Source organism: Protomyctophum bolini (assembly GCF_963924005.1).
Source record: "Protomyctophum bolini genome assembly, chromosome: 8".
Lineage (NCBI taxonomy): Eukaryota > Metazoa > Chordata > Actinopteri > Myctophiformes > Myctophidae > Protomyctophum > Protomyctophum bolini.
The window spans coordinates 16411238-16438952 of NC_137869.1; the positions used below are offsets into that span (position 1 = coordinate 16411238).

General features: G+C 39.8%; 3 protein-coding genes across 6 annotated transcripts; 2 read left to right on the plus strand and 1 right to left on the minus strand.

Moving 5' to 3' along the window:
- Positions 1-4479: 4479 nt before the first annotated feature.
- Positions 4480-8336, plus strand: LOC308320126 (glomulin-like; the record flags this gene model as incomplete). The annotated part of the gene is made up of 14 exons (XM_080770445.1): positions 4480-4718; positions 4879-4969; positions 5053-5228; positions 5336-5389; positions 5495-5525; positions 5647-5736; positions 6032-6073; positions 6152-6225; positions 6323-6407; positions 6755-6864; positions 7169-7232; positions 7346-7481; positions 8076-8161; positions 8241-8336. The coding sequence occupies 14 exons, from the start codon at positions 4480-4482 to the stop codon at positions 8334-8336; spliced, it is 1374 nt and encodes a 457-aa protein (XP_080626571.1).
- Positions 8337-8967: 631 nt separating this feature from the next.
- Positions 8968-11363, minus strand: cUnh1orf146 (chromosome Un C1orf146 homolog; the record flags this gene model as incomplete). The annotated part of the gene is made up of 5 exons (XM_080770446.1): positions 8968-9081; positions 9179-9257; positions 9970-10141; positions 10287-10380; positions 11301-11363. The coding sequence occupies 5 exons, from the start codon at positions 11361-11363 to the stop codon at positions 8968-8970; spliced, it is 522 nt and encodes a 173-aa protein (XP_080626572.1).
- A 793-nt stretch (positions 11364-12156) lies between these two features.
- brdt (bromodomain, testis-specific) lies at positions 12157-26749 on the plus strand. 4 transcript variants are annotated; one of them, XM_080770290.1, is made up of 21 exons: positions 12157-13270; positions 16208-16476; positions 16681-16818; positions 16940-17078; positions 17500-17627; positions 17729-18082; positions 19819-19947; positions 20122-20358; positions 20456-20658; positions 20777-21069; positions 21187-21300; positions 21400-21516; positions 21801-21856; positions 21957-22128; positions 22406-22696; positions 22968-23038; positions 23166-23226; positions 23311-23414; positions 23541-23737; positions 24546-24771; positions 24861-26749. In XM_080770290.1, the coding sequence occupies exons 2-21, from the start codon at positions 16279-16281 to the stop codon at positions 24924-24926; spliced, it is 3294 nt and encodes a 1097-aa protein (XP_080626416.1). In that variant the 5' UTR covers positions 12157-13270; positions 16208-16278; the 3' UTR covers positions 24927-26749. The 4 variants fall into 4 exon arrangements, with proteins under 4 accessions (XP_080626416.1, XP_080626417.1, XP_080626419.1 ...); XM_080770291.1 differs by having other exon boundaries at positions 12157-12984; XM_080770293.1 differs by lacking the exon at positions 22406-22696.
- Positions 26750-27715: the final 966 nt, after the last annotated feature.

Here is a 27715-nt window from a genome sequence, read left to right on the forward strand (position 1 = left end):
CACAGTAATGGATAAAATTAGTAATAACAGTAATACATAAAATAAATAAATGCATAAAAAATAAAATTAGTAATAACAGTAATACATAAAACAAATACAATTTCTAATGCATGAAGTAAAATTAGTAATAACATAGTAATACATAAAATAAATACAATTAGTAATATAGTTTTACATAAAATTAGTAATAACATAGTAATATATAAAATACAATTAATACATAAAATAAATTCAATTACTTTGTGTTATAGAATGACTTAAAAAAACAAACAAAAAATATCAATCACATCTACATATCACAACCAGGCTATATTGCCAGCAGGCAGGTGGACTGTAGACTCACTACAGCTGTCACAATGTGGTGTACTTTGTTTTGACCCAACTGGCCTCCAAGGAGAGGCGAGCATGGAGCCGGACATCTGATGATACACGAGAGAAGACGCCATAGTCAAAAAAAATTGTAATAAAAGTAATATGTTTCATGTTGATTGTAATTTATGCATCATGCCATATATCTGTAAATATTCATTATTTTCTTGTTAATAAATTATTGCATTTATACCCGGGTGTCCGTTATGTGTCCATTACCGTTAGATCGCGCCGCCGCAGATATATTTAATTCCCAAATGGTCTAAAAATGAGTTATTTAGCATACTTTTACCAATGAATTAGCCTATTTTGGACGATATGGGTCTTTTCTCGAGTCAGTGTGTTTAGTCTCACTATAGTCTGTGTAGATTACCCGGCGGTGTTGCTGCCCCTCCCGGGAGTCCCGGCTCATGGCTCTTCACAGACTGCACAGAGACAGCAGTCACTCCGCTGAACGTGTCAGTGTTGCTACTGTGGTGTGAACTGTGAACCGTGCGGGCACTGGTGGTGGTGCTGAGTTCTGACAGCAGAGTCACAGCTTCTTCTGAATAACTTTGCCTTGGAAAATACATTTTGCGTTTTGCTGTTTCCCAAAACAAACCAGCGCGCGCTACTGTTTGCTACAAAGCGACTGGAAGCGGACGAGGTTTACAGACATACCAATAGTAGCCAATCATATGCTGATTAGGCCAGTTGCTGTATAGCCTACCTACCCGATCACCAGGGAGCAGCAACAACACACACACGCACACACACACACACACACACACTATAGCCTTCTATATAATGCTGCGCACATATATTATATATATTTAAAAAAATACCCAGCATAATTTTTGGGAAGGCTAAGCCTTCCCTAGCCTTACACACCCGCCGCCTATGGGCACTGTACTGTAGGCATATAATACCTGGCTAGGTGAAAACAAAAGAAACCTGATTAGCATTTGAGTACTTTTAACACCACTGAACAGCCGGCGGAGAGGTTCACATTTTCGGAATTTTGCGACAGTCTCAGAGGGTCAATAATTCCCAGAAAATCTGTAATGTTAATATAAAATGTCCACGAAAATCTTCATGGGGGCTAAAAGGGGCTATTTAATTCTTCATGGGGGCTACAGCCCCATAGCCCCCACAGACTCGACGTCGTTGACGAGGCCCCCTCAGTGGTTGAGGCCCTAGGCGACAGCCTAGTTCGCCTATGCCTAGAACCGGCCCTGATCATACGTCATCATGACGTAAAATAGACACTATGTCGATTTGCTCAGAAAAGCAAGACGTAAAATTGTCCATTCATTGTCAATGGGAATTTGACAATTTGTGTAGGACAAAAATACCGATTTGCTCAGACACATATGACTTTCCCATTCATTGTCAATGGGAATTACATTTTTGTGTAAGACGACAATCTACACTAATAGCTGAATAAAGTGCCCCTCAAAAACAGGTATACATAAACATTTTAAGCTTTTTAAATTACCTCTTGTGTAATGGATATCTACTTTGGGGGTTAATCCAGTGTATGTTTCTACTGTATTTTGGGTGTGGGTATTGAGCTAGAACACTCCAGACAGTTCTACATGACCCATAGAAGTGCCCTGGTTTAATCCTATTACGCCTCAAGCACAAAGGGAGATAAGAGGTTTATGGTGAGCACACTTCTCCCTGGGGACTTTACAATATCTTTATACATTTGGCAGGTTACTGGCTGGCACGGGGGCTGTTTTATTTATTTGTGTGTATTTAGGTCTTGGGACTGAAATTCTGCTGAAATTGACCACACACTTAACACTGCTTATAGAAAGAACGACAGGAGACTAATGATGTCTCTGCATCAAGTGAATGATGTCATTCTGAGATGGGTAAGTCATCACGTTAACAGACCTCGTTCACGTGGCTTTAATCAGTGTACAATAAAGATGCTAAATTACTGGTAACTATATTTAAAACCAAAAGATAAATCTGAAGTTTGTGACAAGTTTAAAATGACGAGCAATTTGTCAAATGTAACATTAGAAACCAGGTAACTAGCTTTACCTTTCATATCGGTATTTATTATGACAGTATTATGATACTATAATGGCATTATAACAGGCTAACAGCTTATGTCTATCACTTATAATGCCTTATATAACCAAACCTGAAAGTTAATTGTTAATGTACTGTAATGTTATACACTGCAAGTTTAACTGTCTTATGTTTGGCTCTACATTTTCAAGGAAGTTATTGACCACTTTTGGAACACATTTATGCTATAATATTTTGTAACTAAACTGATTATGAGATGTTACGACTTTGATTTGGTATATTAGCATGAAATCAATGGGAGATTTTAAAGCCTGTTGTATTTTCAACAAAACATCATGCTAAATTAATACTGCTCATAACAATTCTACACAGTAAAATCGCCAGTGTTAAATTAATACTCTTATTGTGTATCCTGTTTCTTTTACATAGAGTGATAATCCAGAGGGGGGTTTGAAGCCAGAGGACGAAAAGCTATTCCATAATTTCATAACAACCTGTCTAGCTCATGACGGCAGCGCACAACTACTAGAAATCATTCAGGATGAGAAAAACCAGGTAATGCTAAAGTAGCAAGGCCTACATCACAATGGCAAAAACACAGTTATAGTCTAGTCTGGTCACACTGTATGGATGATGTGGAGACATATTAGTGTCCCAGAAGTAAGAACTCCAGCTGCATTGCAAGTCTCCTCAGTGAAAACAACATAACCACTTAACCCCTACACAAATACTTCATTGCCCTGGTTGCTTTTGTGCACTCTCAGTGCTTATACACCACAATCTTTGCCCGGAGTGCTTTTGTGCCCTGCTTTCAGGGCACTACATCTTTTTTCTGGAAAAGGTCGATCTACAGATCTGCTCTCTATCTGCGGTTTTCCCCCGAATGTTCACCTATGTTTGCAGAATATTTGCTTATTATGACATGCCCACATTGCCCAGAATATGAACATGTATGTGGTTAAGAGATACTGCTGCGAACAGCAGTAACTCACCTCCCTATCAGAATATGCAGTACGTGTCACCACTCACGCCCTGAAGGTGTAGGAGCAAAGGCAGTAGATATGCAGTCAGATTTCTCGCTCCACTGACAACCGTATTCGATATGCCAACTCCTCTAAGTGCCCTTAGTTGTCCCAACGCCCTATACTTCCCACTCTGAAGCTCATGTACTTTCAGGAGGCATGTGAGCCTTTTACTTGTGTTGTCTCTAGTCTCCATATACTAAAGAAACCAACTACCCAAAGAGAAGTGACCTTCTGTTTTTGCATCTGCTGCATAGGGGGTGTCTTTTTTAATGTTCAGGCACATGACAATAATTCAGAACATCCATAATGCTTTGAGCCAGACATGTCGGAGAACATTAATAATTTAAAATGTAATCTAATTTATCTTCTACTCAGGAATTTGTTAAGTCTATGGGCTGTGCTCTCTTGCCAACCCTCACAAATGAAGTGATTAGAAATGAGAAGAGTTCTTGTCACTGTGAGGCTGCCATTACACACCTGGCCAAGGTATGTAAAGCAAAATACTGTCGATAGGACAATTATCATAATGATAGGATAGGACACATTGCCAACAATACATGTTAACTGAAGCCTGATTTATACTTTGTCGTACAACGGTGTCACGTCACATGTAGACGATAGCAGATCTACAAGCTCACAATGGGTTATGGGTCACTGCAATGTGTGACACAGTTGTATATTGAAGTATAAATTACCGTAGGCATTATAGATTTGATTAATGTCGATCCTGTTGTCCAGACTTGCTGCCCAAAAGAGCTCCAGTGTGTTTTCCTTCAACTAGTGGAGGACATTACTCCAGCTGTCATTGCTGATACCATCATATCCCTGGCTCCACATATGCAAACAGGTACCACACCACAACCACCACCACAACTCCTATTTATGACATAATGACCAGCATGAACTCTCACTCACTTAAATACATTAAACCCCTTTATTCCCCACTATCAACAGAAATTTCCATGTAATGATTGCTGATTGCTATTTGCCTCCCCCTGCTGGGAAGTGACAGAATTTCATTTGATGACATGTCCCTGTGTCTCCAAAAGTGGTACATCGGATGGGCAAGGAGAAGGCAGCCTCTTTGGGCCTGGCTCTTTCAGCACTGCAGAAGCAGGTGTGCCGGCTACCGGTGCCTTACACCAGGCAGCAGGAGATAGATGACGTGCATGGTCTGTGTCGCTGCTGCGCTATCTTAGCTGCGTTTATAGAGCCCTTTGTGGAGGAACTGAAGAGGAAAACAGCAAACAGTGCCATCACTGCTGCCGACCATGACCTGAAGACAGAACTTCTTAAGTTGTATGTTTCACAGAAAAAAATGAAATAAAATTGGTCCAACACGTCACGTGTTGAGCTTGTAGTAGAGAGATCAGCTAGTTCAACTATTTGTTTTATGTCAAAGTTTATAGGGCTTATGTGGTTAAATGGGAGATCTTATCTTTTCTTTCTTTTCCTACAGCTGCATGAAAAGCTTGAGGAAGCCACTACTTCGGGCTGAACTAGAACCAGGGATAAAATCACCCTTATGGATCTTTGCAACAGTAATACTGGTAAGACAAAGCTCTTTCTTACATTGCATCTATGTAAAGGCAGCCATAAAGACAACGATTCACTATACATTTCCTGATCCTAGGTCACACTGCCAGTCATCGAGGGACCTCTACCAAATATCCTGTTTTACAACCCTATGAAGAAAAGCATTCTGGTGGGAAATTACCAGAGTCAGGAAGCAAAAGAATCAAGGGCCTGTTTGGCTTACCTACTCTTTGTCGAACTCATCACCATAGAGAGTTTTCCTGCAGTGTTCAGGTAAAAAGCAACTAAAACGCAGATAATAAACGTTCACAAAATGTAAAACATTTTTATCACGCAATGATCCAACTGCAAGGAGTTCATACTGTTTTTTGCTGTTCCAGTCCTGTGTTTGTTCTTCAGTGCAACATGGAATACATAAATCTCTTACTCGGCAGGTAAGTCATACAAACACACTAGCAACTGAGCATAGTGCACGTCAAAAATAAAGGAGAAAAAAAAGCTTGACCACAAACATGAATAATTATCTTTTTGTCAATCAGAAAGGACGAATCACACGCACAAAAAGGCATGGTAAGAGACAAATTACACTCTATAATAATAAAAAGCTCCTTTAAAATGCTGCTTGAACCTGCAGCTGAATTAATTCTCCTCAAATGTTCAAATAATTGTGTGTTTAATAAATTGTATTTAGGCACTGTATGCCAAAACATTAGAGGGCGTGCAAGACAACAGCCTTCCAGTGGATCTACTGGAACTACAGACCTTCTACAGTGTCTCACAGGTGAGCCTGAGCAATGTCATGATAGTGTTCCCATTCTTATAGTCTCAATTTCTATATCTATAGAAATAGCACATGGTGGGGTATGACCTAAAAAACACACTGTGGAAATATAATGTGTGCATACAGCAGTTGTGTCATCATGCGCGTATAGCCGTATACAGTATAAGGAATGCTGTGTAAATGTTGTCAACCTGTTTGTATTAATCTTAATGCCATTTTAAAGAGCGTAGTCAAATGCAGAGAATTTCAATTGCTGACAAATATAGTCAGACTTGTGTTCAACTCTACTCGACAGCATTTGCGCCACATTCTCACTGACTGTCCATTGCAACAATTGGTGAGTATTTCATCTATTTATTAATGATAACTTATTTTGGAATAGACTGTTGGTTTTACCTGAGTGCTGCTTTCCCAGAGAGAAAAAGGACTACAAGTTATTCAACTCTTCATAAATAAATTGGACGTTGAGGCAAAGCACAAGTTCTTCAGGTAAGAATATTAAAAACATGAAAAAATCTAACGTAATGTCAACTACTAGAATATATCCATCTGTAGTTAGTTCCAAATGGTTGATTTTCTTTTGCAGGTGCATGTTAAAATCCACCAACCATGCAGGGTTAGAGGGTTATATAATAAAGAACATCAAGAATCAAATTGAACTTTCCATGAAGGTAAGAAGATGTCACATTATATATTTATTTACACTGGAGAAGTCCTATCTGGATAATATTATGCCTGTATGGGCAATTAGGCTATAACTAGTCTCTCAAGACAGACTGTTGACTCAGGGAAAATAGGGCGCTGTTTGTCCTGTATTTTTTGACGATTGGTTCTCAGATTGGGCTATAACAAGCCTGACGCCTAATTAAATTGCAGAATAACTGAGTCAACTGCTTGCAGATCCCTGGAGCAGTATTACGTAAAGATAACAGCACCGTAATGAAAAGTGTTGCTGTCCCAGGGAACCTCTTCTCCAATTTGGAGGTCCATCAACTAAAGACTGTACATTATTTTGTAGCCAGGCCATGGCAATGACTGGTTTCTAGGAGCGGAGTTCCTCCCTCTGTTGGGTCTGGTCCTGTGTCTGCCACAAGGTGCCGAGACAGACCTGTTACACGGTATGGACAGGTGAGAAACATTGCTCTTGTCCTTTTAAGCACAGAACTGGTCACTAGTTTGATCAGCCCTACTTTATTTGAAAGCATGTCTATTGTCATAACTAAGGTATTGCCATGACAAGGCAGATGGATGTCAGTACAGATCCACTTTGCAATGAAGCTCACATTTCAGGAACCGTGGAGCTAATTTCTCAGAGGCTCAGGTGTCACTGATAGACGTGACATATTCAAATTTATACCAAGTAAATGTAAAGGCCGGCTTCATTAACTCTTAATATTATAATATTAAACAATACCCCTGTCTCTCTACCCAGGATAATGGAGTGTCTCAATCTGCTACGCTATCTCTTAATCAGAGACAAAGAATGGAAGAGAAATGTGAGTAATTGTGATTCACCACATAGATATTGTCATCTGTCATTTGATGCAGATAATCCAGCATGCTGACAGTTTATTCCTCCTGCTTTCAGACAGGTGTCTGGACCATAGAGTGTAAGGTCTGGACAGAGCTGTGCAGGATCAAAGATGAATACATAAAAATGCTGCGCGTTTGTCTCAGCCTCTCCAGAGCCTACTATGGAGCTGAATTAAATGCACTACGGGAGGATCAAAAGCTGAAAGCTAGGGGTAGGCATTATTCACTAATCCACATGAAAAAACAACACAGATTGATATTGGGCGGCCATAGTTGAATGGTTAGTGAGCCCGCCTGGGGAGCCAGAGCCCCTGGTTGTCCCAGGTACAATTCCGGGCCAAGCTAGCTGGAAATGTGTCGATGTGTGTCCCTGAGCAAGAGTGTTAACCCCCAATTGCTCCATAAGCGCTCACTGCTCCTAGTAGGAAAGGTAAATGCAGAGGAAATGTTTCACGTACAGTATGTGCAAATGCAGTGACAAAAAAACATCTCAAGGTGTAAATTGTTGTTATTATCAGTGCAACAATGACAGCAGTGGTTCTCAATGTGGGGTTGGTAGACCACCAGGGGTCCTTGGGGGGTTTCCAGGGGGTCCCTAGCTAAAGGATTAATAGTTAGAAACCAAATGGACCCTTTCAGAATGAAAATAACAGTGAAGCTTGGGTTCCAGAGATACAATCTGTATCAAATGGCAGTTTGTGATCTAACTCAAATGCATATTAAACTGGGGATCCTTGAAAGTAAAAAGGTTGAGAATCACAGAGCGAACATTAATAATCTGTACTGTTCATATTATTCTCTTCTAGAAGCCAGGGTTGCAGCTAGATCTACCAAAGGCATAACTATAAGACATGAGATGGTGTCTGATATGTCCCCAGAAGTCCAGCACCAGGTACTCTAACTGTTCTTATCAGCTGTTTTTCAGTCCTGCATTAAGACAAGAAAGCTTAAAGATCTCCCATACTTTTTAGGTACTGCAGAGTGCTATGGTCACATTTGACCTGATGGAGAGCCTTATCGTTCGCATTGAAGAGATAACCGAGGAGCACATGAAGAGCATAAAATAAGTACAAGTAGTTGGAATTAAAGTCGAGCAGGTCAACACCATCTGCTGCTTTTCCAACTTGCTCTCTGTATTATGACTGTGATTTATTTCCATCCCTTGATAGCAACACTGGCTAAAGTGACAAAGCAACACTGACAAAGTTCTAGAGTAGTGTACCCTGGATGCTGCTATACAAACTGAACCACAGAGATTTAGTACTGGATATAATAATACTCACTGTTCACTGTACTCACTGGTCAAGGGACATTTCTGAAAGCAATATCAAGCGATACATAGTATGGTACATTATAGCTTGTGTGATTTAATTTTTTATGAACTTCATGCAATAAATAAGATAGTAAAATGGCCTATAAGTCACCCGTATAGTCACTCACTGATATCACAAAAGTGAAGTTTCTTTTTTTTTATTGATTTCTATGTTGTAATTAAATAAAGACCAAGCACATATAAAGTATGCATGTTTCTATCCAAAACATCTCACAGGCAATATAACAATCTCTTCTTATTGTCCGTACAGTAGTAGACCAGAATCGTAGTCTATGTAGAATTCTCAAGGATACTCCGATTTCTTACGTGTAACAAGTTCAACAGAATATAGTGAACAGTTGGGGTCTTAAGACTTGACTACCTGCTCAGCCAAGCTTTATGTCTCTCAGCATCTCCCACACAGGACTGCTCTCAATGATGTGGGCCCGTGCCAGAGACATCCGATCCCGGATGCTATCCACATGGGGTTTACTGGTAGCCTGGGAACATATGTGACATTAATATCATAGAGACATAGGGGGTAGGAATAATAGCCTATCAATTCTGTGTTCCACATTCCACAGTCTTTATCCGTACCTTAGCAATTGTCAACATGCCTTTGACAATCTCTGCATTGTTTCGCACAGGTAGGATCCTTAGACTGGTGCCAAAAAATCTGAAATACACCAAGTCAGCTCGTTTCACACAGAAACATGACTGAAACCCATTGAATTCAATGTTTTATCCACTTATTCAACTTGTTTTTCAAGATCCATCACAGTTGTCTGAATTATTAATTAAACACAGAATAGAGACCAAATATCTAGGTCATTTCATAACAAATTACCTATCTGATGACAGAGATATTTCTAGATAGCGACGTAAACGGTATGCTCAAGCCAAAACGCTCGGTCCCAGTGAAAATCTCACTTTTTAAAGCCTATTGTACTCCGCTGTACACTGCCCGCTTGTGGCAACACTACAAAAAGAGCAGCCTGCAAAAAATGACAGTGGCCTATAACGACTGCATGAGACTGCTGCTCAAAGCCCCAAGATGCTGTAGTGCCAGTCAGTCACATGTTTGTGGAAATAAATGTACCCACTTGCCCTGCTGTGTTATGAAACCTGATGATTAGATTTATGTGCAAGTTAACAGAATCTGTGAACAGTATCATTGAGCTCTGTTAGGCTGTCATCTAAGGCTAAACTATGGAGCTACTGGGCTGTATGTAGTAGATAAGGCTGAAGCCTAATTATGCTCCCTTTGTTTGTTTATGCTTTGTTTATTTATAGTTTGTTTACTTTTGTGTTTTTATGTTTTATGCGTTCTGCCCTATGGACCCCCTGTGAGTGTCTTGAATAAAGTTTGAATTGAGTCATGAATCTACCTGTGCTGAATCATTGACAAGATGTTCATTTCACTTTTCCTATGAAAGGGGGCCTGTAGAAGTAGGAAGCAGTTGCGGTGGACTTTCACAAACGTATTGATCTTCTCAAACAGTCCTGACTCTTCCACATTCTCTGGGAGTTCTTGTAGGTGAACAAGCAAAAATGCTGTACCTGTGAGGAAAGTGTATAATGCTATGATGGTCTATTAACATGTATTACCCATCTCAGTCAAAGGCCATGGCTGTGGTGTCTTTAACATATAGGTTTATAGGCTACTTCTGACCATGAGTTTAATTGTATAATGTGAACTGTTTACCTGATAATGGGAAAACAAAGGCCCCAGGCTCCACACTGTCTGAAAATCGAATCCTATGTTGCTGCACACTCAGCATTCTTGACACACCATGATTCTGTTAGATCACATAAGGATAATTTCAGCTTCATTCACATTTGTAGTGAAGCTACGAGCAATTAACATAATTAAAGAACCACTTCACCCATTTCCAAACTATCTTCATAATTGGTCCTTTGATCCTGAACATTTGGTACCATTTCTTTCTAACCAGTCTGTAGGGGCCGGGCTGTGGACTTCAGAAACCTGCCTAGCTACTGTACCAGTGACATCATCATTAGGCAGGTCTTTTTTTCCCTCCAAATTTAAATGATTAATTTAGATTTTTTCTTTCCAGGAATAGAAAGCCTGCAGTTTCTAGCTTGCCTTGAATCCTCCAATGTCACTGGTAGGCGGGTTTCTGAACTGTCCACAGCCCTCTTCTTATACACAGAGTAGACACAAATGGTATCATATTATCATCAGCATTAGTGAGGACCAATTGTATTAAGATAGGTTGAAAAAAAATGGGTGACGTCGTCACCCATTTTCATTCACATCAGGTTGTTCAACATCAGTTCAACATCAGTCACATCAGGTTGATTTACATAAACGTGACGATTGTTCCTATTTTTGTTTACATTTTGGCCTTATTCAATAAACATTTACAGAATGTCCCTTTGTCAACATTCAGCTAAGAAAAACATCACTGAATTGTTAAAAGTCCTTCAAGCTAAATATATACCGTAAGCTAATTATATTTGGCTTTAGCTTGCCTGCCTGACTGCTGTCTGCTGCAGACGTCTCCCTCTCCCCCAATTTTGAGTAGTAATAGTAGTAGTAGTAGTAGTAGTAGTAGTAGTAGGCTATCAAAACTCAGCTGAATGTAATAACTTACATTACATTATGTGTTTCTCATTGTGGTGACTGTGCCAGCACTGCCAGGCATGGACTGTACCAGACACGGTCGCACGCCCACGTTTTGTGTACTCCAGTTACCTGAAGTGGTGTGCTGACTATAATGGTAGTTTTCCATTGAACGGGGTCACTGCCGGTAGACATCACTGACCATGCAGGTGGGCTGCCTGTGCCTGGAATGGATGAGAGAGCACTGAGCAGCCGGTGTGTGAGGTCTGAGGTGACTGGTGACTCGTGAGTACAATATCTGCTCGTCTCGGGCGTCTATGGTCTCGGGTCGAGTCCTCCTGCGCCTGAGACTGGCGTGATGTCACACAATATTAGTGACATTAAAATATTAAAATATATTACACCAAACAGTATGTATACACATGCATTCTACTCCCTTGAGTTCCTTTTGGTATTTATCATGGCACTTGATTTATGCCAGAAAACACTGACTTTCATATGAATGGTTCATTCATGTTTTATTTTATTTTATTTTGCCAAATTGACCAGCGGGCAGCGGTAGAGAGGGAAAAGGAATGCATTCAACCATTTGGCCCTCAGTTTGATATGCATCACTCAGACTCCTATTAGATACAAATTCATTTTATTTTATTTATCACTGGGACCCATCCATAGGGGGGACCCCTCCCCTGGAACCCCCTAAAGGACCAGAATCAGAAGTTAACCAGTGTTGTTAACTCAGTCCAGTGTGCGGGAGCTTTTTCTTTGATATTATAGATCATTTTGTATCCTCATTTGGTACGGAAAAATATGAAGACAAACTTGTTTCATTGCAAAATTGTGATATTTATTGTATTTCCAATGTTTATGATAGTTAACTGTTATGTGATCCTCCATTGGTCAATGTGCTGCCTGCAGCGGAAGTAGAAATGAATGGTTAGTTCGGGTGATCCTGGAAAACATTTTCTTTTAAAGCCCCCATGCACCGTCCCGGGAGGAAGACCGACAAACTGTCAACTCTTTTACTTCACTTTGAGCCGTGGGACAATTTCCTGTGGTTATTACACTTGCTTCTTATTATATTTTTTGAGCAGTAGCCTACAGTAGCCTGTTTGACTAATTCGGGGTTGTTATTACTCCATGGTCGAATTATACAAACTTTTTAACCTCACTTCCGAATCAACATTTTCCGTTCCTGGTCTGTCTGACAGAGTGACTATCCAAGCTAACCAGAACGCATCGTAGATGTGTGTGCTTGCTTTTTGTCAACCGTGTCGTGGTGGACTGGTGGTGTAGCAGTAATGAGCGACCAGGACCGAGAGACCGACGTCGTGGCAACTAGTGTTGGATCACTTTCAGCTGTGTTTATACGGAGCGCTTCGTTTTTTTGTATTGATTAAACGATTTGTTCATATCGTCAGAGAATGTTGTAGAATTAACGCCTGGTGACGCCGAGAGAGGCCGTTCATACATTCACGCTACATTGGGGGTCGCGTTTAGAAAACTGTTTGGTTTCGACTTTTGTTTGATTTTGTTGTTGCTTTTGTGATGTTACCTTTAACATCTTAAAACATTCTATCTGTTGTACGTACAATGAGGAAAGAACGGTTTTGGCAGATACAGTGATTATTATTATTCTAAACCGTTTGGATCATTTTAACATTTTACTGTAAGGTTTTGCGGGCAACAACGCAGAGCAGATCACGTGGTGTGTACTGACCAATCAGCTACAGAGACTTACAGAGGGCTATAAATATGAGGCGGTTGCCGTAGATACGTCCGCCATGGAAATACCAGACTGTTTAATGTGGAAGCGGTAATAATACTTTGTTGCTAGCATCACTTATGTTTATGTAAAGAATCTAAAGATACGCTTGATACGTTGTCTATACAATGCGCCGAAGTAAAACATTTACACGTAACTAAGGTACGTTAACTGCAATAAGAGCTCTGCATCATCGACGACAGCTAGCCTGGCTACTAGATCATTGCTAACTGCGACGTACACTGGATGCATCGTTGAAAGAGAGGAATAACAACCTGCATTGGCAACAAACGTCTCAGTTCGGCAATTAAAACAATCTTGTGCCAGGGACGGAAAGGTAAATGTTAAGACTGGTCGTCTGGAGACTGTTTATAATGTTTGTTTATGCCACGTTAGCCGCTTAGCAGGCTAGCAAACATTAGCAACTCTGTTGGTCACCACGCACGCCAGTTGACGTCACATTATTGTTTTATTAAACATAAATAACATGTATTGCGTACATTATGGTTGTGAGTGCTATTATTTCAATGATATTAAAACTACAACACATATAGTTCACGTGACAAAAATGCGGAAGTTTTTTTTTCCTTCCTCCTTTTCCTGTGTTGTGTGGGCGTGGGAACATGCGTCACGCTTCTAACTGTAAACACGGACCACGCTGCAACTTACACGTTTAGCCATGCATGGAGCAAACTGCACACGACGGGCGTCTGTCACGGATCAATTATGACAGTCGTGCTTCACAGCTAACTACCAACTACACGTTATTCAAGAAGACTATTTCCACAATCATTTGATAATATTAAAAACAATGAATCAAGAATGAGGGTGTTTATTTGTTGAATTATTATATACACGAAATTGATAAAAAATGCCTTCCTGCAGTTGAGCACTTTATAAAGATGCTCAGTCAGTATGTGTTATAGATTCTGGAATAGGAGGGTTTGTGGTTGACTTCCGAAATCTGTCGCCTTGTGTGGGTGTATATATATATATATATATATATATATATACATACACACACCTGTACTTACTACTGTAATCACTAAACTGCCCATATGATGCCACCTGACAAACTTAGTGTCTGGTATTCTGTCTCTAAACATGATGGAAGTTGAGGCAAACTTAATGTGTTCTTGTTAAAATCATCATGAATATGAGGGCATTTTATTTGTCTATTATGAGCTTGTGTATAAACATTTGGATGATAAAAGAATTGCAATGGACCAACCAATTCTGAAAGGGAAGCATAACGTCTACATTTTCATTTGACATGAACACGTGCACAAGAGAGGAACATGTTGAAAAAGTAGTCCCATACATTGTCTTCAATTACAAATGTACTAAAGTAATGTTTTGTTCAATTAACCTGATCTGCCTCATCTCCTCACAATCATTTAACCAATCTCAATTGTGGGCACTTGAACGTGAAATTGTATGCTGCAATCACTGAATATTTGTACTAAGTAATAATAACCGAAAAGGATTAACTTTTCCCCCCCTCCTTCCTGTAAAAGCATCCACTACATAACATATCATGTTTTTCCCAGATCACTGTCACGCATTAAACCTTTTGTATGTTGCAGAAGCTTGAAAATATATATATATATATATATATATATATATATATATATATATATATATATATTTTTTTTAAACTTTATTTTTTATACATTATATTTGTATTGAGATAAAATATAATGGGGAGCAAGATCAACATAAATTGTAAAGTAAATTATTTAGGGGTGTATCAGTATTTATGTGGGGACTGTGGACAAAAGTGATAATGGTCAAGAATTGGCTAGTTAACATTTACTAGCTAGATCTGATGTATTTGTTTAGTAGCTGCTATTTGCAACTCTAGAATTTTTTATAATGGGATGAATTTAGAGTTGCAATACCCTCCATTGACTCCCCATTCATCCAATTTGCGTTTGCGATCTGCTTGTATTAAACACACCAACATTGCGTTATAGATATCCTGGTTGATTATGCAAAGTTTGTTTTGCAGGATGTCAACTAATAGGTTTTGGACACTAGTTGTCTCGATGGCATACAACATATTTTGTATTCAGATTGAGACATAGTCTGATTGGTCTGTTTTAATCTGATCTGTTCTATGTTGACATACAGGCATCATTTTACATTAAAGATTTTAAAGTAGTAAGTAATCATGCTTGAAATTGTGTATTCATGCATTTAAAAAAAATCTGATTTCCATTGCATACTCAGTCATTTGAGGAGCTTCTCCGAACATCCACCCACCCCACTTACACACAAAGTACTATACTAATTTGTGTTTATAGCACACCTCATATCAGTGACCTGATATTATATCCCCTGAATTTTAACACGAGACATGAGTTGTTTGCATTTGCCTGAAGAGCATTTATCATTACATACTTAATGAAATTCATGGTTTTTAAAATGTACCTTTTTCAGAAACGATTTATCAGCATACACATTAAATGTTTCTCAAAGCAATATTAAATATCTTTAACATGTTATGGTATGTGTTGAGAAATGGGCCTTTAATTGTTGCTATACTGTGCATATTATCTTTTTTGGGGTATTTTGGGGTCATTTTCATTCTAATTACAAATATTAATGTAATGTAAGTGAGGCAGTACAGTAGGTGGCAGCATTAACCATATCTTTTGCATTAAAGATGCTTGTAGAAGAAATCTGAAGTTATTAAGCATAAACTTTTCAATTCTTGTAGAGAAATTCAGCTTGTTTCACAGGTTCAAAAAAGAAAGACCCTATCATTCTATAGTTAAACCTTAACTGGAATTTCAGCAGATATTGTGACAAAATTATCTGCTTGTTGTCCGGTTTTCCCTGTATTGAAATGGGATTTAAACACTTGAACCTGGTTTGTATAACAGTAAGATCCATCTGCCAGTTTGTTCTGGCTAAAGATGCAATCATAGCATTGTTTGTTTCAGATGGTGGTCAGACAGATACTCTGCTTGATAATTGCAGTGATTGAATTATGAGCATTCTACCTGCTGTGATCAGTCGCATTACTGAAAGATAAAATGTTTGCCAAATATGTGCATGGCAATATAATGTAAAATCGCAAATATATGCACTTACTGCTCCTAATTTCATATTTGGAAAGGTACAATGACAAAAATACACAAAGAATGAGGTATAAATTACATGGGATATATATATATAATGGTTTTTTTGTTTTTAAGAAATGGCTTCAAGCTCACAATATGACGTTTACTTTTATCTTAACCCTGAAAATACTCTCACTCTTTCTTAGGAGATTGTGTAATGAGAGTTGAACTGCAGTAAAGAAGGAATTGAGTCTCCCACCACTGGCTTTGAACAACAATGTCTGCTGTCAAAGTGTCTCACATCTCCACTATGAGTGGAAACCCCCCTCCTCCAGAGGTCAGAAATCCCAAGAAGCCTGGTCGTGTAACAAATCAGCTTCAGTACCTGGAGAAGGTGGCGTTTAGGGCACTATGGAAGCACCAGTTTTCTTGGCCGTTTCGCACGCCTGTTGATGCAGTTGCGCTAAATATTCCAGTAAGTAGTTGAGGTGTGTGTGTGTGTGTATCTAAACCTAACCCTAAATGCCATCTTGTTAATTTATCATGGACCAAGATGGCATAATTCAATGTGCCAAATAATTCATTAACCTTTGTCACTATACCTTTTTTGGTCAAAATTAATGGTACACAATGCAAAACACCAAATTTGTATATTTTTTTTCTTCTTTTTTTTCTTAAGGATTATTACACAATTACAAAACATCCTATGGACCTGGGCACTATTAAGAAACGTCTTGAGAACAATTATTACTGGAAGGCAGTTGAATGTCTACAGGACTTTGGTACCATGTTCACCAACTGCTATGTCTACAATCGGGTAAGGATGAGTTGATTCCCCTTGTGGTATGTTTACTGTACCAAATCAATGTAAATCGTAAACAGACTAAGGATGGTGGAATCTCATGGAGGGGGACCTCACTTTGCCTTGTTCTCCCCAGCCTGGAGATGACATAGTTTTAATGGCCCAAACCCTGGAGAAGCTTTTCTTACAGACTGTCAGCAAAATGCCCAAGGAGGAGTGTGACGTATTATCAGTCACAACAAAGACACCAGGGAAAGGGAGAAAGGAAATGACAGGTATAGTGTACACACGGGATTGGCACTGCCAGGTACAGTACACTCACTGTACCACATCAGTGCTTTTGAGATGACTGGGTTAATAATGTTCATTCTTCCCTGAACAAGAGTTATCTATCTTTTTGGTCATTTGCAGATATTTGAAAATGATCACAATTCTTTCAACATCCCTCACAAATCATTATTTTAATTTGATGATATCCTCCAGGTATCACTGCTTGCCTTCTACACAGACTTTGTCATCAGCAAACTCAGCTTTTTAAATGTCAACACTCGGGTTGTCAATTATTGAAATCAGTATATTGAGTTTTTGACTACTGAATTTTGGAAAATCACTGGATGTGAGCCTCGTTTTTTGAATGATATCTGTTGTGGTTCTTGTGTACGTATTAATTATGTCCTCTGAACGTCTCCTGTGCAGGTGCAGCGAAGGTGAGACCTCACTCTCCCTTGTCAGAAGTTGTGTTCCAACAAACTGTAACCGTCATCCCTCCTGAAGCCCTTCACTCCCTCCCAACGGCACAGCTCCCTACACAGATCGACACAACAGTCAGTACTTGTTTTGAGGGTGATTTTCAACATGCAAAGTACGCAAGTCAGTCAGCAAGTCATATAATAACTTAGTAATTTTTGCCTTGTCTTTTATTCAGACTAAAAAGGGTGTTAAGAGGAAAGCAGACACCACAACTTCAACTGCCCCAGTAATCACTAGGATAGAGCCACCCCCTTCTGAGGTGCAACCATCTTGTAAGATACTCTCCAGGCGGGGCAGTGGAAGGCCTATCAAACCACCCAAGAAACACCTGCCAGATTCCCCGCCTTCAGGACAGCAGGCTAAACTTTCAGAGCCGCTCAAGCACTGCCTCGATATCCTGAAAGAGATGTATGCAAAGAGGCATTATGCGCACGCATGGCCCTTCTATGTCCCTGTTGACGCACAGTCCTTGGGCCTGCAAGACTACCATGTTGTTATCAAACAGCCTATGGATCTAAGCACCATCAAGGTAAGAGGACATTATTTTATAATAACTTATAATAAACTTTATAATTATTTAATGTTTTATTTATTTTATTTTTTAAACATATATGTTTATTAATTTTCTTATTTGACACAATTATTCACATCTTTTCCCCCATACCCATAAATGGCAGCACAAACACTAAAACAAAATCTTCAAAGAAACAATCAACAGGATATGTCCATAAATAAAAAATAATAAAGAGAAACATAATGTCAAATCTTTATACACACATCACATACAATTAAACAAACGTATACAAATGCACAATGTCCACATCATAGTTCTTACCCCAACCCAACATCTGACGATTCAACACACTATGGGCTCCATTTTTGTTCGAGCTTTCTAAATGCAGTATTTGGGGATTTGGCAGTGGTGAAGGAATGTTCCCCCACTAAAGTTGGTATTTTGGTTACCTGTCTAAATCCCTAAAACACCTCTGTTACATTATGCATAGGTATGGTTTGGGCGTTACAATAATTAAACTAATCGTGTAAACCAAAACGTGCCACATATGCCATTGACTTTAAGAGATCCCTTATCCGTTGCCTGTTATGCCCAGTGCTATATTGCTTGATAGCCTTATGGTCTATAGCCCATGGAAGAGTGTTGCGTTGCAGCCTTGAAGTCTCACTTGTGCTGCAACAGAGCCAAGAACACTCATCTTTTCATTGAGTCACAACTTGCTCAAATCTTGCTCATCTTTTTAATTCCAAAGTACTATGTAAACTACGAAATTCGAGCTTTCATTTGGTATATACATCGTGCGTGTAGGCCGTCTCTATGAAATGGTAGCAAGCGAAAAGGAAAGTTTGGTAAATCTGATTAAACCCCATTTGCTGCACTATGGGATGATGAAACTGAACGAACAAATGCATGGAATCGCACACGCCGCACAATGCCTGGCACAAGCCAAATAACTTCTTTGACTATACAATTATATAAACACATTAGACACAAGGAAGTGGCAGGCTCCCACTTCTGCTGATTTATAGGAAAATTACAAAGAGATGCGTAGGAGAATAAGGAGAGATGATGCAGCTTGACTCCAAGGACATCTCTATGCAGGGCCGCGCCGCTATACCAAACTAATTTGGCATACGGCTGGCTTACGGGTGCTTTTAAACTCCAAATGTGTCAAATGTGTGTGACCAAAATAGCAATTTAGGGGAAAGCGTGCCAACATGCCCATGACCACACCTCTAGGCGCAAATACCGGTGTCTGCGTAATTGATAGCAAGCTCCTATACTTGTAATTTTTGGGCAGCGGCTGCATTGTGGGCAGCGTTGCGCGTAATGGCGGCGATGAAATTGGAGCCCTATACCTCCAAAGCCTCTTCAATGTCACCATTGATGACTGTGGCTCAAGAGGTAGAGCAGGTCGTCCAATGATCCATGGGTTGGCGGTTCGAATCCCGCCTCCTCCTGTCTACATGTCGAAGTGTCCTTGGGCAAGACCCTGAACCCCAAATTGCTCCCGATGTGCTGGTTGGTACCTTGCATGGTTTCCGCCGCAATCGGTGTATGAATGTGTGTGAATGGGTGAATGCATTCTATGTAAAGCGCCTTGGATAAAGGCGCTATATAAATGCACCATTTACCATTTACCATTTGAATGAGTATTTCAGTGTGTTGACTGAGCACAAAATCTGATTAATTAATCATTAATGTCATTGCTTTATTAACCATTAACATTTTTACAATGCATTTCCTTGAAGAAAAAAATGGAGCGACGAGAGTATAAGAACGCCCAAGAGTGTGCTGCTGATTTCAGGCTGATGTTCTCAAACTGTTATAAATTCAATCCACCTTCCAATCCAGTAGTCGGCCAGGCAAGAAACCTGCAGGTATACACAATCTAAATTAATTTAACTGAATGTGTAATGTACTGTTGCTCGTTACTTTGTTTTACTGCACCAAAGTTAGCCCTTGAATTATGCTGATAATTCACCACGTACCTCATTTTGAAATACTGCCCCACAAATTAAGTATTTGTATGTATTATGTATTTGGGCCTAAAGGAAGTGTTTGAGGCCCGATTCTCGAAGGTACCAGAAGAGCCACAGAGTCACTCCTTGCATGGTCATAAAGATGGCAAGGGAAATGGGCCTAATTGTCTCCCAAGCTCAGCGAGTAGCGAAGGTGAAAGTTCTTCAGAGTCTGAGAGTGCATCAGATTCAGAGGAGGAAAGAAAGGACCAAAGAAAGGAGGAAGGAAAAGTTGAAAGAGCTGAACATCTAGTCACTCTGCAAGAACAGGTTGGTGTGTTAATAAAATATGATTTTGAGTGCCATTTCCGAATTTTATGTACTGTGCCGTATAATTGTGTGATCTCATTAATGGCTGGCCTATCAGTTGAAAGCAGTTCACCATCAGCTGCAGAAAATCGCACCACTGCTGAAATCAAAGAAGAAAGAGAAGCCTAAGAAAGAGAAGCTTAAAAAAGAGAAGCGACGCAAAGACAAAGACAAAACAAAACAAAAGACAAAACAAAAGCACTCGTCCTCAAGAAGCAAATTTAGAGTGCAGAAAACCATCAGCCACAAAGGGTCTTCTCAGTACGTGAGCTCCATTTATTGATGTTGACCTTTATTCATAGTGAACATTACATGGGGAGAACTACCTCCTACAACTTGTGTGGAAGATAATTTAATCCGTTTATATGTAATCCTGTAGGCATGGCAAGAAATGCAATATTCAAGCAGTGCCTTTGGAATTGGATGTGGTCCCAGTAGTACCTCTTTCTTACCAAGAGAAGAAGCAGTTGAGTATGGATATTAACAAGTTGCCTGGTGATAAACTTCAAAAGTTGCTGAGCATCATCCAGGCCCGTGAGCCAGATCTGAAGAAATCCAGACTAGAAGATGTGGAGATTGACTTTGAAATACTCAAGCCTTCTACTCTGAGGGCTATGCAAAGTTTCAGCCTGAAATGTCTTGAGAAGCGGCCCAAGATCAGTGGTGTGGACCGTAAGTAGTACACTGACTTCTACTTCCTTAAATAATATCCTCTAATGAAATAACAGTTATTTCCACCTCAGGGACTGCAGGGGATTATTATTTTCTTTGTTCTGTGCAATCCAACAGAGAAAATTCCAGGGAAATCGAAAGGAGGGGTTCTGTCCGGCAAAGCAAACGATGCTGGGAGGTCTCAAGACATTAACAAAGTGCAGAACTCCTCTAAGAAAAAAAAAACAGCAGGCAAATATTGCATCAGTATATATTTTATCAGTATGATTCCATTTCATGGCTAATGGTTTCACCAACTGGGACAGTCACACTTTACCCTCTTTGTAACAGGCCAAGCCACTCCTTTCCCAAACCTGGGCCCGCCACCCTGCCTCAGTGAGAGTAGCAGCTCCTCTGACAGCAGTGGTAGTGATTCTAGCGCTTCTGATAACGGTGACTGTGAATCAGGTTAGATGGTCTCCTCAGTACTCTCCTCTCACCTACCTCCTTGGTCCTGTCTTAGTGTCTTCCACCACTTTTCCTTTGTTTTCTCGTTGTGTTTTTAGCAGCATCTAATTTTGCATGTTGGTTGGTTCTGAAATGTAGCAAATAGTTTGTAAAATTAGGTAAATGTATTTGCAGTTTATAAGCAACAATTCACATGACCTTACCCCCCAGTCATTCATAAGCATTTAATTTGCAATGCAGAATTTTGGCTGAGCATACTGAGAATTGTTGTATGTGTCTTTCAGTGCCGAAAGCAAAGAAGCAGAAAATGAAAGACATTTCTCAAAAGTCTAAATTAAAGGTAAATGCATGCATAACTTGCTTTGTGTGATTGATAGTGTAGTCTGGGTAATCTAGCATTGTTTGTGTTGAATTCAATGTAAAAATGTAATTTCTTCAAGTCAAAGGTGAAGTGCGCTGACCGCAGTGTGCCCATACTGAAGAAAAACGATGTGATTAAGGTCTCAGTGGAGAGTTGTCAGCCACCTCCTGCCTTGGTTACGGAAACTGAAAGCCAGTTTACACAGCCATATGCAGCCCAGTCTTGTGATGAGATGATTCTATCACCCCCAGGTAATGGTCACTTGACAGGTTTTTCTGTAGCAACTAAGATGAAATGTTAACGATATAAGGTTTACTCTGGTTAGAAATTTTAGCCAACTCTGAGGTTACCTTAAACTTTGTTCAAAAACAGGAACTGCACTAGTATTCTATTATACTGATTTGGTTTTACGTGTTTGTTGTATTCAGCATATTGGCGTTTCTAGACCATTTATTTTTCTAATGTAAGGATTCACTAGTCATTCTCACATTCTCTATTTTGCCCTATTCCTGGTCATCCTTGCCACAGCCTTACACAGCCACCTGCCTCAGCTGCCTTCGAGACCTAGTGCCAAAGCAGCACCACTACCTTCCAAACACTGCGTGACCCCTGGTCAGATTTCTCAGCCCCCTCAACGGGAGTTCCTCCCTGACATTCCCAACACACCCACTAGTGACCCAGCCTCCACATTCCCTTGTTCACCTCAGACCCATGCCCCTTTAAATCCCACACTCCCTCAGTCTCCCTCAGAATCCCAAACACGGGAAGTGAAAACGGTCTCACTTTCTCTCAGTCCTCCTAAGAGGTCTGTACAGGAAGGTAAGGGATCAGTCAAAAAATAATGTAGCCCCCCCCCTCCAGCTTGTAGCATGCATGCATGACCTTGTATGTGTCGTTCAGTCTACTTGGATGTTGTCAGTTTCTGTCTTTCATCTGATTCTTTGGCTTGGTCTTAATTGGCATGCTAACGCAGTCCCACTATCACTGTAGCTCTGGCTGTAGGTGCTGTAGATTTTCATCTCTATTAGCGCTTTCTCAATGTTGCATTTCTGTTTTGAGTCTCAAAGTCTCTCAATTCCCCCCCATTCAGATTTGTCTGCACTTTTATCCCCTCTGACATCTCCGTGTACAGTTATGGACCCTATGACAACGAGATTTGAGGTAAGCCTTAGATTCACATGTTTATTTGAGATTGCTATGTTAACATTCGGGGTTCATCTTCAGACTGTGTATATATGACTATTGTCCAGTGAAAATACTAATTACTGTATTTCTCACGGCTCAACAGTACCCATTATTGTCGCCTCTACACAACAGCCCATTGCCATCTATGAAGGAGAATAGACTCTGTAAGTTACTGGAGGAGTCTAACAAAAACTCTTAATATTAATAACACAAGGCAGAGCATTGTCTAAAGAGTCCAATCCTCCTAGATTCTAGATGCCAAGAGAATGTTCTGGACAGCAGTACTGTGTTGCCTTGCTCTACCACAGAAAATAAAGTCTCTGAAGAGGGAAAACTCCAGGTTCCCAAAAAGGTTGGTGTGGTTATTAAAAAATAAATGATAATATATATATTCTATAGTATTTGAATCCTTATTTGTGATCATTGTATCTATAGTTAACAGATCTTGATGTGCATGATTTTTGTGTTTCTGTTGAAGGAAATTGTCCTGAAAAATGCAGACTCATGGGCCAGTCTGATGAAAACTGCTGCTGCCACAACCACTAAAATCAAATCCTCAAGGGAGAGCTTCCAGCAATTCCGTAAGGCTGCTATGGAAAAGGAAGAACGCGAAAAGGCCTTAAGAAAGATCCAGATGGGGGCCAGCAGGGAGCGAGAGGCGCCTGAAAAGAGCAGGTACTCCCAGAGAAATACTTCATGACCTCACCTCCAGTTTATATCTTGCAGAACTTATTTTATTATAGTGCTTGTACAATTTAGCATTTAGTCGTTAGTCGTGACATGATTTAGCCAATTCAGCTATATAGTATATACCAGGGGTTCCCAAACTTTTTTGGACCAGGTACCCCTTTTGTGGTAGATATTTTTCCAGGTACCCCCTCATCCTCGCAACACGGATAACAAATAAATGTATACGGTTTAAATGTAGACGTCTAAATGTAGACGCTAAATGTGTACGTCTAAATGTAGACGTCTAAATGTAGACGTCTAAATGTGTACGTCTTCTCTTATGGGGGTCCCTGGCATATCTTTTCAAATGGGGGTCCGCAAATACAAAAAATGTAACCGTGTTGCAGAAAAACTTTCACATGATCACAGGGGTGACGTGACATTGTCATTTGCTAGCAAAATGTGTGTGAGGGACCAATATAAGCGATTGCGGCAACCACACTGCAATTTTTCAAAATTGCGACTTTTCTAGTTTTATTTACATCTCCGCCAGGCCTGAACAGCCAAAGGCGAGGGATTATGTTAGGTCTGTCCACTGATTAACAGCATTTTATTTCTAATTGGCCTGTTATAGAGCCACCATGAGGCATATTTGTGTTTTAACCATACAAGCCCTAGTTTCAACATTAGGCTATTTCACTTGCAATGAAGTATATAAGATTTAAGTAGTTTAACCATCATAAAGACAGTTTTGTCTGTGGGCGTGCTCAATTCAAAGGTTCCAAAGTAATTTTTGACAACTTTTTCATTTTAGCCTACCAGTATCACCCAGAGCAGAAAGGAAACTCCAACTGGTTAAAGACCATCCTGATTTGCCAGAGAATCCTCGCACCGAGGCCACTTTACAGGATTCAAGAGAGACAGAACCGAAGAAACCAGAGTCCCCTGTTCCTGCAACACCTCTCTGTGTCCAGTCGTCACTGGACAGGGACAGGGAGCTGGCCCGCAGAAGAGAGCAAGAGCGCCGCAGACGAGAGGCTGTAAGTCCTGCCTCAGTGTCATTTACATGTGCCTATGTCCTGGTAAAACGGTGTCATAACTGCTCTGTGCTTTCATCCTCTACCCCCAGATGGCTGGTATTGACATGACTATGCAGAGGGACATCATGGCTACATTTGAGAATAACCTGTTCTAACAAGTACGCAGTAATCAACAACAGAACGTTTTCTTTGGTTCACGGCAGGAAAGCTGATTGTGGAACTGCAGATGCTGGTTGGTTCCGCAGGCACAGAGTAACAGAATAGTCTAGTAATTCTAGTCCATAATATAGGAGGGCTACATGATGATGACTTCACATCCAACCTGTACAACCCTTTAAGAACACGCTCTTTAAGTTCTAAAAGACCATATATTGAATAAAGGGATCTAGCATTTTTGGTATTTCTAACTGTTTATAGAAAATATATGCACTGATTCACTTGTAAGTAATGTTGAAAATCTAATCTATAAACACGTCTTGTCTTCTGTTTCTTATCCTATACCATTGTTTGTCATCCTGATTTAACGGGACATGTTTACATTGTACTTAATCTAACCTCTTTTACTTAAAGGGGTATTTCACTTTAAAACACTTCCGTGTTAACTTTTGTGTGCACCCCTGACGGTATTTAAGTTGCTTGATTCAAATTTTATTTGATATTAATTTTATCAGACACTCGCCCATACTATGTATGTGAACTTCAAACTCCCATGTTAACCAAGTTGGACTCATTGAAAACACAGGCCTTTTGGTGACTGATATTGTCCTAATGCAGTTTTTTCAATTATTTGTCTTAACTCATTAAAATTTTGATTTACTTTCAATGGGATTATAAAGGAGGTGAGTGGGTCTGTAAAATAACTATCCTAATACTAATACTATAAAATATTGAATCAAGCAACTTAAACTGTCTATGGTGCACACAAAAGCCAGAGTAGATGCTAAAATCACCCTAGAAGTGTTATCAAGTGAAAACGCCTTTAATCTGACCAATTTGCTAGTCTGTTAACTATATGTACCTACTAGTACTAAATACTTTTGTATGTTTCAGTTACTCAGTATTAACAGCAAACATATGCTAAAGGTAGGGGGGATGCTATAGTTGGATATGTATATATTATGTTTATGTGAATCGTTTGACTCTGGAATGTTATTTCTTTGTAACATTGTAAGATTTGAGAAAACTTTCATTGTAAATTTTGAGTTTTTTTTATTTTATGAATGGAAATGTGTTTCCATAATGATGTAGAAGTTTAGTCACATGGCAGTTTCAGATGTGGGACTGAGTTTAAAATATACTTTTTTTCCCTTATTGCAAGTGCCATATATTTGTGTCATGTGTATTGCAAGTTATATGCTTTATTGTGAATCAAGAATCCTGGTAAAACGTTTGGGCATACATATTGTATTTTGTTAATTTGGTTATGATATTCTGGTGTTATCTCCTGATTATAAACATGGCACTTTATTCTGTATGGTACAGTTTGTATATGCCAAACAATTTTTGTTTTTGTATGATCTATTAAAAATATTTTGGGAAGTGTTTACTGCATACTTGCCTTCTGCCATAGTGGCAAAGGTAAACGAATAAACAATATGTAGACCTTGTCAGCTGCAGAATTGTGTAGGATTGTCCCCTTTCCTGGTACCCTCCCCCACTGTCCTCATTCTGTCTGCCACTTTCCTGTCTTCCATCTCAACGGTTCAGGACATTCTCGTCCTTGGTATACAATACAGGCATTGAGGTATTTGGTATTTAGAACAAGTTTTACCTAATTCATCACAAATGACAACTGTACCGTCCTAGCTGATAGGTTTGTGCAACACTGTCTTCATCCATTCTCATGGCATTTGCCACCTGTACACTGCCCTGTCTGTCAGTTTATGGTGGCACTGAGCTGACCATCCATCACATTCACACCTGGTCTAATTCTCCATCCCCAATGATAAAACCAACTTTTGAGGGAGCCCCTCCTATATACAGGTTTAATGTTTGTTTTTTGTTCAATGTTTATTTTAAAAATGCCATTGACAATGAAGAGAGGTTTAATGTTTGTTTTAAAAACGCCATTGACAATGGATAGAAATTAACGTTTGTTTTTAGTTCAATGTTTGCCATTGACAATGAAGGGAAAATTTACGTCATCTTGCCCCAAACCCAAACATTAAATGCCATTAACAATAAAGATAATTTAATGTTTGTTTTGACACCGTTTGTTTTACATCATTACATTACCTAATCATAGCATGAGTTAGACTTTAATATATTAGCGCCCCTCACTTCACACGGGTGTGATTTTTTAGTTAGAGACGGGAGTCATTCCCATGGTTATAAGGTAATTCCCCAGTCAACAGTGTGGGTATAGTGTAGATATAGGCCTATCTAATTTAACATTTGTGGAGTTGGTCACCTGACCAAAAGCGGTTAACAAAACTGGTCGACATGTTCTGTTGCCCCAACACGGGCAGAAACAAGGCCTTTTAACCAGGCTACTTGCACACACTACAACTCGCTTACAATTCGCAAACCTGGCAACACTGCCCTGTGTTCATGCTGTTGTCAGAGGCCCGCCCCCGGCTCACACGTCACTACTCTCACCGTCTCTCCGATCGCAATCGGCAGCCATCTTGCTTTTTACTTCGATGCGCGAGTGGACATTTAATGCAAATACATTAATTATAGCTCCAGCAAGCAAACACAAACACCTCAACTCCATCTCATTGTGAATAAGAATTCCGAGGGGAAAAATAATTTTTGGAACGCCACTTTCACCCAGTATGAAGCTAAATGTGGAAGCCGTGTGTGTCACACCAAAACTGGTGACCCAGAGATTCCTGTACCGATTCTCGGGCATCTGGCCTGAGGCACTGCCTGCGAGTTGGCTCTGCGGGCGCTTTTTCCAACTCTCACTGATTTATCCAGCTCACACGTCAATCACAGTCAC